A 19,491-nucleotide genomic window follows, 5' to 3' on the forward strand; every position below is an offset into this window, starting at 1 on the left:
TGGGGTCAGAAGGTCGCAGCGGGTGGCTACTCGCTCGGTTTCAAGGGATCGCTCCATGACCTAGTTGTAGGAATGGATTCCGGTCCAGGTTTTCCTGCTTTGGTTTGCAATCCTTATTGTCCCATGTAAGGGTACTTTCACACTAGCGGCAGGACGGATCCGAAAGGTTGTTCACCCTGTCGGATCCTTCCTGCCGCTATTTCCCCGTGCCGCCGGACCGCTGCTCCGTCCCCATTGACTATAATGGGGACGTGGGCAGAACTCCGGCGCAGCACGCCAGTGCACGGCGAGAGGCCACCAGACTAAAAAGTCGGACATGCAGTACTTTTAGTCCGGCGGCCTCTCACCGTGCACTGCCGTGCTGCGCTGGAGCTCTGCCCCCGTCCCCATTATAGTCCATGGGGACAGAGCGGCAGTCCGGCGGCATGGCGAAATAGCAGCAGGACGGATCCGACAGGGTAAACTGCCTGTCGGATCCGTCCTGCTGCTAGTGTGAAAGTAGCCTTACATAGTAACATTGTAACAAAGTATATAAGGCCAAAAAAAGACATTTGTCTATCCAGTTCGGCCTTTTATCCTGCAAGGTGATCCAGAGGAAGGCAAAAAAAAATATATGTGAGATGGAAGGCAATTTTCCCCACTTAAAGGGAACCTGTCACCTCTACTATGCTACCCTCACTGAGCATTTCTAAATGTTCATTGTGTTATCCAGGGATTTATTCTGATTGCCTGATTGGAGTCGGGAAGGAATTTTTATTCCCCTAAAGTGAGGAAAATTGGCTTCTACCTCACAGGGGTTTTTGCCTTCCTCTGGATCAACTTACAGGATGACAGGCCGAACTGGATGGACAAATGTCTTTTTTCGGCCTTATGTACTATGTTACTATGTTACCCTAAACATATAAATTACACTTTTAATTTTATTTTAAGACGATATTCAATAAGTATTATGCATTTTTGTACTTCCCGCCTTTTATGCAAATTAACATAAAAGAGTCATATCTTACTTGTGTGACCAGAGGAGTCATATTTTCAAGCTCTGACTCATCTCAGGTTAATTTGCATATGTATCAATAAACAATAAAAGCACACAGAGCTATGGGGACTGAGTATTGCGGATGTGCCATCTAGCAACCCATGTCCTCAGCTCTATACCCAAAATCCAGGTGACAGGTTCCCTTTAAGGGGAAAAAAATTCCTTCCCGACTCCATTCAGGCAATCGGATTACTCCCTGGATCAACGACCCATCTATAGTAGCTATAGCCTGTAATGTTATTTCACATTACAGCTACACAGGCTGGCTGGGTTTTTATAGCCTAGCCCAAAACCCGGCCTGGAAATGTGGGGAACAGCCACCCACCCTGCTCTTTGGCTGCTCCCAATAAGAACCGGCCCGGATCGGCTTTTCAGCCATACTAAATAAAACAACAGTGTCAGCCAGCACTAGCTGCTACTGATACACGAAAATTACCGGTTCCTATCTCACCGAGACCAGGAACCTCGGTGACACGTACCTTCCATCAATGACGGACCCTTGCGCCTTCCTACAATATATACAGTTGCAAGAAAAAGTATGTGAACCCTTTGGAATGATATGGATCTCTGCACAAATTGGTCATAAAATCTGATCTTCATCTAAGTCACAACAATAGACAATCACAGTCTGTTTAAACTAATAACACACAAAGAATTAAATGTTACCATGTTTTTATTGAACACACCATGTAAACATTCACAGTGTAGGTGGAAAATTTATGTGAACCCCTAGACTAATGACATCTCCAAGAGCTAATTGGAGTGAGGTGTCAGCCAACTGGAGTCCAGTCAATAAGATGAGATTGGAGGTGTTGGTTACAGCTGCCCTGCCCTATAAAAAAACACACACCAGTTCTGGGTTTGCTTTTCACAAGAAGCATTGCCTGATGTGAATGATGCCTTGCACAAAAGAACTCTCAGAAGACCTACTATTAAGAATTATTGACTTGCATAAAGCTGGAAAGGGTTATAAAAGTATCTCCAAAAGCCTTGCTGTTCACCAATCCACGGTAAGACAAATTACCTATAAATAGAGAAAGTTCAGCACTGCTGCTACTCTCCCTAGGAGTGGTCGTCCTGTAACGATCACTGTAAGGAGCACAGCGCAGACTGCTCAATGCGGTGAAGAAGAATCCTAGAGTGTCAGCTAAATACTTACAAATGTCTCTGGCATATGCTAACATCCCTGTTAGCGAATCTACGATACGTAAAATATTAAACAAGAATAGATTTCATTCGAGGATACAACAGAGGAAGCCACTGCTGTAAAAAAACATTGCTGCACATTTACAGTTTGCACAAGAGCACCTGGATGTTCCACAGCAGTACTGGCAAAATATTCTGTGGACAGATGAAACCAAAGTTGAGTTGTTTGGAAGAAACACACAACACTATGTGTGGCGAAAAAGAGGCACAGCACACCAACATCAAAACCTCATCCCAACTGTGAAGTATGGTGGTGGGGGCATCATGGTTTGGGGCTGCTTTGCTGCGTCAGGGCCTGGACGGATTGCTATCATCGAAAGGAAAATGAATTCCCAAGTTTATCAAGACATTTTGCAGGAGAACTTAAGGCCATCTGTCCACCAGCTGAAGCTCAACAGAAGATGGGTGTTGCAACAGGACAACGACCCAAAGCATAGAAGTAAATCAACAACAGAATGTCTTAAACAGAAGAAAATACGCCTTCTGGAGTGGCCCAGTCACAGTCCTGACCTCAACCCGATTGAGATGCTGTTGCATGACCTCAAGAAAGCTATTCACACCAGACATCCCAAAAATATTGCTGAACTGAAACAGTTCTGTAAAAAGGAATGGTCAAGAATTACTCCTGACCGTTGTGCACGTCTGATCTGCAACTACAGGAAACGTTTGGTTGAAGTTATTGCTGCCAAAGGAGGTTCAACCAGTTATTAAATCCAAGGGTTCACATACTTTTTCCACCTGCACTGTGAATGTTTACATGGTGTGTTCAAAACATGGTAACATTTAATTCTTCGTATGTTATTAGTTTAAGCAGACTGTGATTGTCTATTGTTGTGACCTAGATGAAGATCAGATCACATTTTATGACCAATTTGTGCAGAAATCCATATCATTCCAAAGGGTTCACATACTTTTTCTTGCAACTGTATATATGTGTGAAGGCCGATTCATTGGCCTGTATTTGTGGGAGGGGTGCCGGCAGCTGACTTATACCCAGCTAACACCTCCCCCTGAGGCTGACGTTCCATTGCAACATATCCTGTTTGGTTCTGAGTCAGCACAAGTCTCATACCTCATGATCTGTCCCAGCCAGCGGCGAGGAGTCCGCTACAGATTTCGTCCCGGCTTCGGGTAAGTATATGCTGCGCGCTCATGCAGCCCATCCACTTCACAGAACGGCCGTCGGTGTTTCAGCTCCTTTGGTAAGGAGGAGCGGTCTGCCCGGTAGCCCACGCTTTGGTTACCCACGCGGCAGCGCGACTAGGATGCAGGAGTCAGCGGAACTCCATCACGATTTTCTCATTGGTGCGTTTCTCGCACGGGGCGCCGTGCCTCACGCAAGGGTGGGGGTGAAGTGTGCCCCACTATACGCTATCATCAGCGACGCTGATTCCTGCTGTACGATGTTTGTTTTGGCGGGATTGTGTGGTCTACTTGTGCTGCGCACTGGGGGCACAAGTGGATTGCGCCTTCCAGTTTAACTGCGCGGATGCTTTGAGTGGAAGCTAGTTCCAGATGCTACGCTACAGTTAGTGACATAACATACAACAATGTTTTACACATGTGCTGGGGGGCATGTGTTTGCTGCTAAAGTTTGTGCACGCATCAGACATATACATGGTAATTTGTGGCCTGCCCCTATGTGTTATGCCACCATGCACTCTGCTACTACGTTCTGTCATTTCGTGCTCAGCAGGCATCTAAACGCTGCAGTCGCTTACATGGGGAGGTTACATGCACTATAGTCCACTCCTGAGTAACCCGTGGCCCCCTACCACTCAGCAGGGGCTGGCAGTTTGTCAGGTGTTATCTGCTAGCCACCACTGCCTGCGGTTATAGCCTGCCATCAACTGTTCTATCACCGATCTCAGCAGCTGCACTTTACCTTAAAGGGAACCTGTCACCTGGAAAATGTACACTAATCACAGTACCTTAAAGTATCATTCATAGTGTGCCCAAAGATGTATTCATATCTTCTTTCTGCGTTGTGCTGTCTCATAAAATCGACTTATAAAACCGTGTTTGGCACCTTTTTGAAGTCGTGCTGAAGTCACGGGGGCAGCGGCCTCCTTGATTCAACCGTCGGATAAGCCCGCCCCTATGCCGCTCCTCCGCATATTGATAGCCATTTTTCCCTGTAGCCGTGACCACTCTCTTCTTGCGCATGCACTGCGCGCGTCCTGCCGCAGCGCGATCCCGGTTACGGCTCCCTCCCTGGCATCTGCATGTTCACTGCCTGCGCTGCAGTGCAAGCAGACAGTGATCGCGCTCACGCCGCAGGGGAGAAGTGATGGGCGCGAGCACGCTGTATAGGAATGGCGTAGGCGCAGTGAACAAGCAGATGCCAGGGAGGGAGGAAGCCGTAGCCGGGATCATGCTGTGGCAAGACACACACGACGTATGCGTGAGAAGAGCGTGGTCCCGGCTACAGGGAAACATGTCCATCAATATGCGGAGGAGTGGCATTGGGGCGGGCTTATCCAACGATTGAGTCAAGGTAGCTGCTGCCCCCGTGACTTCAGCACGACTTCAAAAAGGTGCCAAACACAGTTTTATAAGTCGATTTTATGAGACAGCACAACGTAGAAAGAAGATATGAATACATCTTTTGGCACACTATGAGAGATACTTTAAGGTACTGTGATTAGTGTAAATTGTCTTTTCCAGGTGACAAGTTCCCTTTAATCAGTTGTGGTAGTCATAGTGCACCTTTTCTCCTTTCAGATCACCTTTAAGTTGTCCTTTTCAACTAGCTGTTAGCCTGTACAGCGTGGGCGCAGGCTGAAGGTAGAAAAAATATATATATATGCACATATATATATATATATATATATATATATATATATACAGTGGGATGCGAAAGTTTGGGCAACCTTGTTAATCATCATGATTTTCCTGTATAAATCGTTGGTTGTTACTAATAAAAAATGTCAGTTAAATATATCATATAGGAGACACACACAGTGATATTTGAGAAGTGAAATGAAGTTTATTGGATTTACAGAAAGTGTGCTATAATTGTTTAAACAAAATTAGGCAGGTGCATAAATTTGGGCACCACAAAAAATAAATGAAATCAATATTCAGTAGATCCTCCTTTTGCAGAAATGACAGCCTCTAAACGCTTCCTGTAGGTTCCAATGAGAGTCTGGATTCTGGTTGAAGGTATTTTGGACCATTCCTCTTTACAAAACATCTTTAGTTCATTCAGGTTTGGTGGCTTCCGAGCATGGACAGCTCTCTTTAAGTCACACCACAGATTTTCAATTATATTCAGGTCTGGGGACTGAGATGGCCATTCCAGAACGTTGTACTTGTTCCTCTGCATAAATGCCTTAGTGGATTTTGAGCAGTGTTTAGGGTCGTTGTCTTGTTGAAAGATCCAGCCCCGGCGCAGCTTCAGCTTTGTCACTGATTCCTGGACATTGGTCTCCAGAATTTGCTGATACTGAGTGGAATCCATGCGTCCCTCAACTTTGACAAGATTCCCAGTCCCTGCACAGGCCACACAGCCCCACAGCATGATGGAACCACCACCATATTTTACTGTAGATAGCAGGTGTTTTTCTTGGAATGCTGTGTTCTTTTTCCTCCATACATAACGCCCCTTGTTATGGCCAAATAACTCAATTTTAGTTTCATCAGTCCACAGCACCTTATTCCAAAATGAAGCTGGCTTGTCCAAATGTGCTTTAGCCCACCTCAAGCGGCACTTTTTGTGCTGTGGGTGGAGAAAAGGCTTCCTCTGCATCACTCTCACATACAGCATCTCCTTGTGTAAAGTGCGCCGAATGGTTGAACGATGCACAGTGACTCCATCTGCAGCAAGATGATGTTGTAGGTCTTTGGTGCTGGTCTGTGGGTTGACTCTGACTGTTCTCACCATTCGTCGCTTCTGTCTATCCGAGATTTTTCTTGGTCTGCCACTTCGAGCCTTAACTTGAACTGAGCCTGTGGTCTTCCATTTCCTCAATATGTTCCTAACTGTGGAAACAGACAGCTGAAATCTCTGAGACAGCTTTCTGTATCCTTCCCCTAAACCATGATGGTGAACAATCTTTGTCTTCAGGTCATTTGAGAGTTGTTTTGAGACCCCCATGTTGCTACTCTTCAGAGAGGAGGGAAACTTACAATTGACCCCCTTAAATACTCTTTCTCATAATTGAATTCACCTGTGTATGTAGGTCAGGGGTCACTGAGCTTACCAAGCCAATTTGAGTTCCAATAATTAGTTCTAAAGGTTTTGCAATCAATAAAATGACAACAGTGCCCAAATTTATGCACCTGCCTAATTTTGTTTAAACAATTATAGCACGCTTTCTGTAAATCCAATAAACTTCATTTCACTTCTCAAATATCCCTGTATGTGTCTCCTATATGATATATTTAACTGACATTTTTTATCATAACAACCAACCATTTATACAGGAAAATCATGACGATTAACAAGGTTGCCCAAACTTTCGCATCCCACTGTATATATATATATGGGTACAGGTGCATCTTAAGGTAATCAGGAACTCCAGAGCTCTCGGGTTGCACGTGCATGGCTCATGTTACGCATGGGTTCCTCAACACGTCTCAGGGTTCACTGTTTGTCGCTCCTCACGTATCGGTGCGTTACCTTGGTAAGACACGTTTGCCAGCATTGAACGAAAGATTGCATTCCTGACACGTCATTCAGGTTCCGCGATCCGTTCCAGATTTGTTGTTGGGTCATCAACACTTAAAAAAAAAAAAAAAATATTAAATACCGTCCCGCCTTCCGCAACCTCGCCTGAGATCTATTGATAAAGGTCTCATGACCAAAAAGTCTGAAACATTGCAACTCTCCATATGACTCACGGCGCAACATTATTTTCATTAAAACGGAGGAATTAACGCCCGACTGGGGCAGTATCTTGTAATTTTACCAGCAGAATCATTTACTTGCTTATTATTGCAAATGTTGCTGGCACCTACTTTACAGTTTGAAGTGTATGATTCACAATAAACCCACTTGGCATATCTAAACTCTCAAGAGTGTGCATGGTTTTCTCTACAAATATACACGGGCTCTGCCGTATACCACAGCACCTCGCCTTACAGCAACCCGGTGGGGGTAGCCACAGGTAAATTCAGCAAGAAGGAGAGGCTGGTCTATGACCTTTCAGCCCCGCATGCCTCTCATGTTTCCAGCCTCAGGTCAGGCCATAGCCATCATCATGCAGGCAGGGCCTGGGGCTCATCTGTCCAAGGCAGACATATCAGAGTCCTTCGAACTACTTCCCATCATGCCTGCGCTCTGGCAGTGGCATGGTATCAAATGGAAGAACCTGTATTATTTCACCACCAAACTGACATTTGGCTCCAAGAGTAGCCCCTGGCTATTTGACCAGTTTGCTCAGGCCCTGCACTGGGTGTTGAAGGTCAAGTTTAACTGCAGTCATGTTATTCACTATCTGGATGACCTTCTGCTGATTGAATACCTACGGCGCACACCCCAGGATCTGGACACCCGAAGAGTAGTTTTTCCCAGCTAGGCGTGCCAGTTTTGCCTAAGAAAATTGAAGGCCCATCCATGGTGATCACTTTCCTGGGTATCGTACTAGACTCCGTCAACATGTTAGCCAGTTTACCAGAAGATAAACTGATCCGGATCAGGGAAGTCATACACAGATTCACAGTCACGAGAGTATCAACAAAGGCGGAGTTACAGTCTTTGTTAGGGATGCTAAACTTCGCCATGCGCATTATTCCACAGGGAAGATCATTCATTTCCCGTCTGTTAGCTCTTCTTCCCGCAGCTCCACAGCAGCACAGCCCGGTTCAGCTAGACGCTCAGACTGTAGCAGATCTAGTCATGTGGGATCAGTTTCTGAGCCACTGGAATGGGATCTCCTTTTTCATCCCCTCAGCTACCAGTTCATCTCCTGTGGTTTTTTCCAATGCTTCTTCCAGTATAGGTTTTGCATCCATTTCTGGAACCCACTGGCTGGCCAGAGGCAGTCAGACAGATCCCGGGGTTTCTCAAGTCTTCAGCCTTGTTTGAACTATACCCCATAGTGGCTGCGGCGTACGTATGGGGTAGTTCATGGTCCAATTCCACAGTCACGATAGTCTATGATAATGTAGCTATGGTGGATATTTAACGACCGGTAGATCCAAATCCCCACTAGTCATGTCCTTCACCAGGAGACTAGTTTGGCTCTCGTTACGGTGTAATTTCCGCTATTGCTTTTCCTATATCAGGGCTACCCAGAATGTGGCGGCTGATACTCTGTCACAGGCTAATTTTTCCCTTTTCCAACAGGTCATGCCAGAAGCAGACAACGTAGGGGCCGTGATACCTCCTCACTCACAGTCGATTTTGGATTGACCAGTCACATAGTTACGGCACATGCCGGCCAGGACTTATAAGACAGGATGGAAAAAGTTCCTCACATTCCAAGCGAAGTATCCTCAAGAGAGTAGTAGCTTCATTGGTTATGTTTTGGCCTTTATAGGGTACTGCCATTCAGATCTGAAATTCTCGCACAACCTGGCAGGCATACCTCGTCCCGATCGTGAAATGTCTCTCGCGTTTGAGAGTCTTGTTATGTAATGTTGTTTGGGAATAAACGGTCAGGTGATGTTTGATAGCAGTGTTTTTGCCCGCTTTAGGCTTTCCCCCCTACGCAGCGGTTACGGCACAACTCAAGCCGCTTAGTTAGTTAGTCAGGCAGGTAGAGGGTACCATGTCTCCAAGCCCACGTGTCACAGGCAAGCCATGACCACAAATATATATATATATATATATCTTTTTTTTGGGGGGGTTTGTATAAAATAGTTTCTTTATTTGGAGATTGGTAGATCATGATTTGCTGATTTGTAATAAATTAACATTATACACCTAATTAGATAATCATGTCATTTACTTCTGCAGAAATCAGACATTCGTACGACCCCTCTGGTAAAGCCAGATACCAGTCAGCCTGCCAGCTATTTGGAGTAGTTCCAGTTTCATACTTCTTGCGTCATATGGGGGACTCTGAGCTCATAATGAGGCATCACGGACTAGGAGCACAGGTATGAACTATGTACAGGAGGCCACTGGGCTGTCAGACACTATTTTTTAAGATTTGTTTGTTGAATCTTGGAAACACTGAATCACAATGATCCTCTCTCTTATCCCAGGCTACTAAAGCAATTTCTCTCTCGTTGGTGACCAACACTTCAATTGTGACTTTAGATCTCAGTGATAATTGGCTGGAAGGAGAAGGATCAGCTGCTATTGCAGATATGTTAAAAGAAAACTGCTATATTTCAGGTTTGTTTGTGTTGAATTTATTATTCACAAGTTTCATCATCAGGGGGTCTTATTGGGCCATTAATGTATGCCCCTAACCTCTGCCCTGATCTGTAGCTGGAACCTTCTCAGTCCTAATGCATTTTGTCCTCTGGGCCCCCTTAGGCAACAGGGCACAGGTGGGATGGCTTTCTCTGCACCCCTATAGCTACACCCCTGTCTGTAACATAATTTCTGTCCAACAATTAGTCTTATTTTGGACATTAATGTGTTTTCAGAGCTACACTTGTGTGACAATAAGCTAGCACTGAAAGGTGCTAAAGCTCTATCTCTGATGCTCATGGAGAACATAACCCTTCAGAAGGTGAACCTGTCCGGAAATGAGTTTGATGACCAGGCTGCTGCCTGTTTTTCTGAGGCCCTAATGAACAATCAGAAGGTGGAATCTTTGGATCTCAGCCATAATATGTTTGGAGATGGATCAGGTACAGCATGCATTTAAATGTTATGTAAGAAATATAATTTTCCTCATTTGTTTCCATTTTCTTAACTATGCAAATATTTTATTAGGCACAGGAGATATATGAAACATTTCAATAAGATTTAATGTGTAAATGGGGTACAAAATGTCATAATTCTTTAAATATGATCTTCCTAAAACTAGACATAAATGTATAGCCACATGGCAGAAAAGGTCACCAATAAACAGTACATTAGTTTACCACTAGAGGGCTGTGGTGAGACAGTAAACTGCCCTAAAGAACTTTTTAAATTAAACTTTTCCAGAAATGTACAAAACGTGATAAAGGATTTACACAGGAATCCATACATTTTAGAAGAAAAATGTATGTAATAAATACACGAATAGGAACACCTTTTTCATTGACTAGAAAGATATTAAATTTGATGACAAAGTAAAAAAACCTCATCTTTCCCATTGACTTTATCAATTGTACGATTTTCTTACTCTACTAGTGATTTTCCCAAATTGTACCTCTGAAAGTGTACCCTTTTGCCAGGCATAGTAGTAACTGAGACTGGTCTCTACCATTGAAATGATGGGGTACCACCTTCTTGAATTTACCATTGTAAACAGTCCCTAAAACTGATAGAGGCTGGTACAATTCTTATAGGTACACAGAAAACATCGACATGGGAAAAAGTCCTTGATGGGGGTGGGTTAGTACCTATTTTATTATCCGGTCTATAAAGTAATAAGGTCATTTTTGTGTAGGTGAGATTTTGGGGGCTGCGATTGCTGAAAACACAGGAATGCTGGATTTAAATCTCAGCTGGAACTATTTTCGAGGAAAATCAGCTGTAGCCATTGCTAAGGGATTAGGGGTAGGTATTTAATGCTCAGAAATTCAGAATTAACATTTAATTTGTAAAATAAGCTATAATCAGTGCTATTGTCATTTATCTGGTAGGCCAATATTTTTCTGAGAGTACTAGACCTGTCATACAATGGCTTTGGAAATGATGGAGCAGCGGCATTAGGAGAGGCTCTGAAAGTTAATAATGTATTAGAAGAATTAAATATCAGGTAAAGGCATATGTGTGGAGTAATAAAAGTAGTTATAATTAATATTTGGTTGCTATGATGATGAACCATGGTAATGTTCTAAGCATAGAACCTTCTGGAGAAGAAACGGCTCTGAGGGCCAAAGTGTCCACCGGAGATCTTAGCCATTATAAATAAGGAAGACAAGAAGCATCACTCACAGACAATACTTGTTATACTCAATCCTTATTAAAATCTATATTCAAATAACTTTTTAGAAATGGTTGGATTTTACAATGTTATAACCACAGCAGGTTTTACTGATATAGACTGATGAGCAAAAGGGTAACAAGGTTTTGAACTTTTGACTTTCAGGCTCCATATCTCACCATCCACTACAGCTTCTAACATAAGATTACCATAATTTATAGACAGTCATCTTGGCTCTCTCATGCATACATTGTAGATGTCCAAAAAAAATAAAATAAAAATAAAATGGAGACAGCACGTCCAAAAAGGTGAGTTTTAATTCCAGATGCAACGTTTCGGCTTAGTGATAGCCTTTGTCAAGCATACATTGGACTTGCAACTATTTTTTTTTAACTCGTTTTATTGAAGTATAACAAGCAAGTAGTGGCACATTACAGACATCAAGGTATCACAAAGTGCATTTTGTCAAACATGCAGCTGTAAATCACATGAATAGAGCAATGCTTTACATAGATTCACTTTTAAGTAAAGGTGAGATACATGGCAAAACAATATATAGTCATGAGATGAGGAACCCTGAACAGAAGAGGCAATACTACACATAGTGCATAGCAACACAAGGCCTAAACTGAAAAAAAAACCAGAAGGGCTAGACACTGGGATACATATGGGCCGAAGAAACCGTTAACTGAGACGAGCATCACGGCCCCCACATTTTCTCACATTTTTTAGGGCATTTCCTATGTGTGAACATTATTTTCTCCATAGGAATAGTTTGATTTTACCAGAGCCTTCCACTGACTGACCATAGGCGGTCTCTCTGCCATCCATAACTGCCTTTCTAGCGAGGAAAAGTGTTTCCCTCAGGAAAATCCATACATAACGTGAGCGAAAGTCATCCTCAACTATCCCTAAAAGACAAACCTTAGGGCAAATCTCCAAACTGCCAGGAATTATAGTGGACAGAACTGCCACTACATCCCTCCAAAATAAGCAAAGATATTCACAGTCCCACATAATATGCCAGAAATCTGCATTCCTTGCGCACATCTATGGCATCTGGTATGGGACATCCTGCCCATTTTAAATAGTCTGGTCGGGGTAAGATAACACCTATGCAATATAAATAATTATATCAATCTATTGTTGAGAGACAGTGAGGCACCAACAGAAGCTGTTAAAGCCTCACTCCACTCTTCCGTAGTGAGGTGAGGAATGTTTCTTCTCCATCTACTCTCCACAGCCAAAGGTGTTGGCAACATTTTAAGGTCAAGGAGATGTGTGTAAAGAAAACCATACCCTTCGGGCCCTGGGTCTTAAGGATACCAATTAGCGGATAGGTGGATACAGAACTTTTAATAATGTTAAACTGCTTTTGGAGGGCTTGTCGCATTGCAAATATCGAAAGAAGTACGGACGAGTAATCCCTGTTTTCTCTTGTAACTGAGTGAACGAAAATAAGACTCCATTCTCGTACAGGTCCCGTAAAATGAACACTCCATGAACTTTCCATATATTTTCCCCTTCACAGTGTAGTAAATGAGGGAGCATCATATTGTTCCACAAAGAAATAACATCTGGCATATCACTATACTGCTGAAGCTTTGCAGCTCTCCAAACCTGGTGCGCTAGTCTGTGGATTTGTAGAAGTTGTCCCGAAACCGATGATAAGCTTTCCAATATAGGCCACAGATTGGACAGCTGCAAATGTTGCTGCAAGTAATATTCAGAATTAGAAAGTGTGGTTTGTGACACCCATGGCACTAAGAATCGAAATTGACCAGCAAGGAAATATAAATATAGGTCAGGCAAGGCCGCTCTGCCTTGTTGCCAGCTTCTATGGAAGGTATTCAATGCTAGTTTCCGTCTTTCTTTGCCCCTAATAAAGGTGGCCATTATAGAGTGCAATCGGTCAAAGAAGTTTTGGGGAATAGGGGTGCAAGCATGTTCTAGCAGATATAGCGCTTTAGGCAATAAAATCATTTTAATCAGGTTCAGTCTCCCCATGGTAGATATGAGTAGGGTACCCGGAGGGTACCCCAGGACTTAAACTTGTCTATGAAATAAGATTCAATGGGAACAATATTTAAATTGTGGGATAGGTAGGGGTTATTTTGTAATGATGATGCCCAGATACTTAAACCGGTCTACAACCATTAGATTGTGATAAACAGAAGGCCACTCTGGGGACCATAAAGGCATAAGGGCCGATTTGGTCCAGTTGATGCAAAGACCAGAGAAAAAAAGAATTGCTCTATGAGGTATATCGCTCTGTGCAACGATGTCTCCATCTCATCCATATATAAAGTTAGATCATCTGCATAGAGACCTAGCCTGTCTTCTCTGTTTCCCATAGATATCCCCTTAAATATTGGGTTATGGCGGATTCTAAGCGCCAAGTGTTCAATAGCTACCGCAAACAGAAGGGGAGACAGTGGGCACCCCTGCCTGGTTCCCCTATGTAGCTGGAAAGTTGGTGATAATGAGCCGTTAATTAGAATGCTGGCCATAGGTGTCTTATACAGAATATTAACCCACTGGATAAAAACTGGGCCAAAACCAAAACATTTTAAGGCTTGCACCAGATAGGGCCACTCAACAGAGTCAAATGCTTTGGCTGTACCAACGCAGCTAAGGCCCATTGTTTTTGTCCTGCACACCCAAGTTGCGAGATGACCTGCGCCCGCCTAATGTTGCTAGATGTAGACCGACCGGGGATAAAACCCGTCTCAGTCTCATGTATTATGGAGGTTATCACCTTATTCAGTCTATTCGCCAATATTTTAGTTAGAATTTTGTAATCTAAATTTAACAAAGATATTGGGCGATAAGAACCGCACTCCAGGGAGCTTTTGTCAGGCTTCAGCAGTACAACAATAGAGGCATCATACAACGGCGGCCCCTTTCAAAAGAAGAAATATAAATGTTTAGTAATTGCGGCCCTAAAACATCCACATATTTGGAATAAACTTCTAGCGTTATACCATCCGGGACCGGGGATTTCCCTAAATTGAATCCCTTGATCGCCTATTAATCTCTTCTAGCGTGATTGTCTCATCCAACAATTCCCTGTCCAGAGTGGATAATTGTGGATGCGACACTTCCTGAAGGTATGCCTCCAGGACGGATGTAGAGTACTGAATTACAGATCCATATAAGTCCTGATAGAACTCCCTGAATCAGCCCAGCACCCCGTTCGGCTCTTCAATTAGGTCTCCCGTAACACCTACAATACGCAGTATTGGAGGAGCCATGCTGTTTCTACGTATCAACTGTGCCAGTACCTTGCCCATTTTATTATTGTTTGAGGAATAGCAATTTACGATCACTTTTTTCTTTCAAGTGTGTCATATACAGTCTCCCCTTCATCATCCAGTCTATCCTGTTTTCTTCTGTAGGATCAGAGGTATATTTACATTCAGCATTTCTACACTAATTTCTTAATATACGAGATGGAGGATTTGAGGCATCCACGCAGAAAGGCCTTCAAAGTCTCCCATAGTAAGGGATGGTCAACGTCTACTATATTAACTTCAAGAAAAGCATTAAGTTGATCTGGGATACGATCACTCACATTCATCAAGGATAGCCAGAATGGGTGAATGCGCAGCTTGGGGCCACGGCTGACCTCACCAGATACAACAGTCGTCGCTATAATAGGTGCATGGTCAGAAGGACCTTGAGCACCATACTGCACTTCTTGTATTGCTAGAAAAGTAATAGCAGTGCCAATCAAATAATCTATCCTAGATAAGGCTCCCTTAGAAGGAGTAAAACAGGAATACTCTGTACGACCTGGGAATTTTTCCCTCCACACTTCCAGCCACCCCAACTCTGAAAGGAATCTCGCAAGGATGGTATTAGATGAACGGGGACCAATACTATTAGACGGATTGTGAAACCTATCCAAAGATTCGTCCAACACCATGTTAAGATCGCCCATACAGAGTAGTCTTGCAAAGGGAAATTGTGCTGCAAAGCCCGCCACCGCTTGTAGCAAAGAGAGATTAGCAGGAGGAGGATTATATAAATTTAGTACAACATATGGAACACCATTGATATGAGCGTAAGAAAAAACATATTTCCCCTCAGGGTCAACAATCGTCTGATGTGGTTCCCACCAAACTGTGCGGTGTATCAACAAAGACACACCTCTGGAATAAGAGTTCCCAAATGCGCTTTCCACCCACTGTACCCAGGGTTTTTTTTAACTCTCCCTCCCATGTCAGCTGTAAGATGGGTTTCCTGTAAACCTAGAATATGCGGGGCATAACTACAAATGTGTGTGAATACTGCCATGCGTTTTCTGGGACCTCCTAGACCTCTCACATTCCAAGACATCACCCTGATATTCGCCATGGGTACCATTGAATATCATAGTGAGGATGGGGACCTGACAAACGGTGCCCGCTATTGAAAGCGGCAAGTGACAAATGAGAGATATACCTTACAATGTTGTACCATACTCTAAAAACAGTGAATAACACATAACATAACCATATTACCCAAAACTTTGAGTATAGAACATGAACAGAAATAATAGACACAGTGGCCATTTGCACAGGGGACCTGCACAGTGTAGGAAGATGTTATACTAGTGCAGGTATAAGAACTGACTCCCCATACCAGTATGATCTCTTGCAAACCAGAATAATAATGATCATAACTGAAGAACAGTGTCCGTGGACTGACAGACATCACAGACTCAGTACATTACCAAGCTCTGGTGTTTGATAGATGCATATTAAAAAGAAAGAAGAGTCACAACTGCAACTCTGTCAGTCCCAGCGAAAAGCAGAAATGCAGGTCCTGAGCTTCCCCGGGGTTGGAGAAAAACACAGATCTCCCGCCATCCACTCTCAGGAGTGCCTAGTAAGCCATAGAATATTGGAGATTGAGATCCCATAGACGTTTCTTGATGGAGACAAAAGTGGTGTGCTTCTTCTGTAATTCGGCTGAGAAATACGGATATAGGGATATGTTCGCAGAGCCAAAGGTGATGGTTTGCTTGATCCTGGCTTGAGATAAAATGAGATCTCTATCACGCCAATTAAGCAGGTGAGCTAGGAGGGGTCTTGGAGGAGCACCAGGAGGGGGTGTCCTGGCTGGGACACGGTGTGCCTTTCCACGGCATATGAGGATGAAAAGGTTGCTTAGGGGAAAGTAGATCTAAACCATCCCTCCAGAAATGCTGCCGGATCCGATCCCTCCGACCTTTCCGGCATGCCTAGAATGCGCACATTATTGCGCCGCGCGCGATTTTCCAGGTCATTGCATTTTTGTCGCCATAGGTCCGCCAAGCAGCGATTCTGGCAGGTAGGGGTCTGGTTGAGTCTTCCAGGTCCGAGACACGTGTTTCAGTATGTTTTCCGCGTTCTCAAAGTTGCTGGACATCATGGCGCAGGAGCCCTAGGTCGACTCTAACCTCTTCTATCTTCCCTGTAAGGGATGACTGGCAGCAGGTGATCGCTGCCATCAGATGCATGTTAGAAGTTTGCAGCGTGAGTTCAGGTTCAGCTTCGGCTTCAGAAGGGAGCTGCTGCACCGTTTGTCCCCTAGTTTGAGAAGGACGTGTGGGAGATGAAGCGGCGGCGCCATGTTGAGACTCCTGCCGGGCATATTCTTTAAGGCGCTCTGCCACCATTTGGGCTTTGCTGGGGCTCATGTCTCACCTCTGCAGCTTCTGGCTTCTTGGGGACACTGTTTAGGTTCGAGTGAGGAGAATGCAAGGTGCAGGATGGCTCAGGATAATCAACAGGAGTCGGAGCCGCTCTCAGACCTGTCTGGCCATGATAGCAATAGGCCACGCCCCCGGACTTGCAACTATTTAGCATATGATTAGTTCTGAAGATTGTCATGTTAACTGCATTGTTACTGTTTTGCTCCTAAAATTCTAAATGTTAATTATTTTGTAAATCCACCTTTGGCTTTCCACACTGCCTGAATCCTTCTGGACATGCTCTTGTTTTAAGCATGTTTTAAGCATGTCTCGACCGAAATCTGTTTCCAGGTCTCTTCGAAACATTCCCAATGTTGGTGCATACTGGTTAACTCACTTGGGTACGAATACAGCTTTTTATTCAACTCTACCCACAAGTGTTCGATTGGGTTGAGGTCTAGTGACTGCTTCGGGTCGTTTTCCTGCTGGAACACTATGTTCTCCTTTTCATACCCATAGTACTCGAGTGTACGACATAACTTGCCTTGTAGGATACTCACATATAGCTCAGCATTGAGACCACCATCGATCCTGGTCAAGTATCCAATGCCTTTGGCTGTGAAACAACCCTATATCATCAGGCTTCCTCCACTGAACTTGACAGTCCCTTCAATTTCTCAATCCCTTAGCCCCCTTTTCCCTTGTTTCTTCCAGACCCATTTGCTCCCATCAGAGCCCAGTCTATTGGCTTTCATCTCATCGCTCCAAATCACCAGTTTCCAATCTTCTACTGTCCACTGTTTGTACTTTTTTGCCAACTCGAGCCAACGCTTATTATGATGATATTGAAGTCGAGGCTTCTTCACTTTTTTTCGGGCCAACCATTCCAGACTTGTAATGCGCGTCGCACGGTTCTTGCATAGACATCTATGATTTCACTATGATGAAGCATACGAGCCACCTTCACTGTGTTTGTCGTGCCAGAACTGATAGACCTTAAAATGAGCAGGTTTGTTGACTGATATTTTGCCTGGACGTCCACCTCTTGACTTTGAAATGGATGGGCAGACTTCATTTTGTATTCTTCCAACTGTCATGGCACTCACATGATGCATTTTGCCAATTTTCTTGGCCGAGATACCACTATCGATGAGCTGGATGATGCTTTTTCACTTTTCTTGGGAAATCTTCTTAATGGCTGCTCCTGTATTTGAACCAGTGACCTTTTGCTTGGGAATCAACCTAATAGTACACTGAGCTATTAAGGAATGTGAGAACAGGTTGTATTTTGTAGTATACAATAAGACAAAGATTGTTCCACCACCAAGAGCAAAACAGTAGCAATGCAGTTACATGACAAGAATATGAATAACTAATCATATGCTAAATAGTTGCAAGTTCAATTTATGTATGAGATATCCAAGATGATTGTCTATAAAATGATGGTAGTCTCACGTTTGAAGCTGTAGTGGATGGTGAGATATGGAGCCTGGAAAGTCAAAAGTTCAAAACATTGTTACCCTTTTGCTCATCAGTGTAGTTGGCAAGTGGCAATTTTGTTTTGTGGGCATGGCCTTAAAAGATAGGTCATCGGTATCTGATCGGTGGCATCCGACTCCCGCCACTCCCAATGCTCAGCTGTTCGGAGCACTGTGGTCTCTTCCTAGGCCAGTGACATCAAGTTCTTGGGTCACAAAGCCTAAGCACCTCTCAGTCCCATTCAAGTGAATAAAGCTAAGCTTCAATACCAAGCAAAGTCATTATGGCGCCAGGGGCATAATTATCCCATACCAAAATAAGATGGGGCCCCCACCACCTTGTGCAAGAAAATGAAAACATTAGCATAAATAGAAATAATTAAAGGGGTCCTGCACTTTCATTTAACTGATGATCTATCCTCTGGATAGATCATCAGCTTCTGTTGGGCGGGGGTCCGACACCAGGACCCCCGCCGATCAGCTGTTTGAGAAGGCAGCGGCGCTCCAGCAGCACAGCGTCCTTCTCACTTTTTACCGCCGGGCCGCCGGCCCAGTGACGTCACGACTAGTATCAACTAGCGTGGGCGCGCCTAAGCTCTGTTCACTTGAATGGAGCTTAGCCGCGCCCACTCTAGTTGATACTAGTCGTGGCGTCAGTGGACCGGCGGCCAGGCGGTAAACAGTGAGAAGGCTGCAGCGCTGCTGGAGCGCCGCTGCCTTCTCAAACAGCTGATCGGTGGGGGTCCCGGGTGTCGGACCCTGGCCAATCAGAAGCTGATGATCTATCCTCTGGATAGATCATCAGTTAAATGAAAGTGCAGAACCCCTTTAAAGATATGTATAATAGCACAATATATCAGAAGCAAATTGTAGCAAAAAGCCATCATATTGTTGTTCCCCTCAAAAAGGTACAATTTTCTTGCAACTGATAAGGCCCCCCACAACCACCGACCCCCATAGCAAGTGCTATGGTTGTTATGTCCCATGGATGGCACTGTACTTGGTAAGCTGCAAAGAGGCTGTGGCGCTCACTGGAACGCTATTATGAACACTCCTTCTTGATAATTGCCTTGATCATTGTATAAAGGAATAGAAGTGGGGCACACTCAAAAAGTAGAGGGATCTTTATTG

General features: G+C 44.1%; 1 protein-coding gene across 1 annotated transcript in view; it reads left to right on the forward strand.

Annotated features, from left to right (window-relative positions):
• Positions 1-19,491, forward strand: part of LOC122933924 (leucine-rich repeat-containing protein 74B-like) — a 45,937-nt gene that overhangs the window by 8,683 nt on the left and 17,763 nt on the right. Inside the window, exons 3-7 of the mRNA XM_044289018.1 lie at positions 9,147-9,289; positions 9,398-9,530; positions 9,788-9,994; positions 10,744-10,853; positions 10,940-11,055. Coding sequence (XP_044144953.1) covers positions 9,147-9,289; positions 9,398-9,530; positions 9,788-9,994; positions 10,744-10,853; positions 10,940-11,055 — 709 coding nt within the window. The remainder of the gene's footprint in view (positions 1-9,146; positions 9,290-9,397; positions 9,531-9,787; positions 9,995-10,743; positions 10,854-10,939; positions 11,056-19,491) is intronic.

The sequence above is a fragment of the Bufo gargarizans genome, chromosome 1 (genome assembly GCF_014858855.1).
Source record: "Bufo gargarizans isolate SCDJY-AF-19 chromosome 1, ASM1485885v1, whole genome shotgun sequence".
Taxonomy (NCBI): Eukaryota; Metazoa; Chordata; class Amphibia; order Anura; family Bufonidae; genus Bufo; species Bufo gargarizans.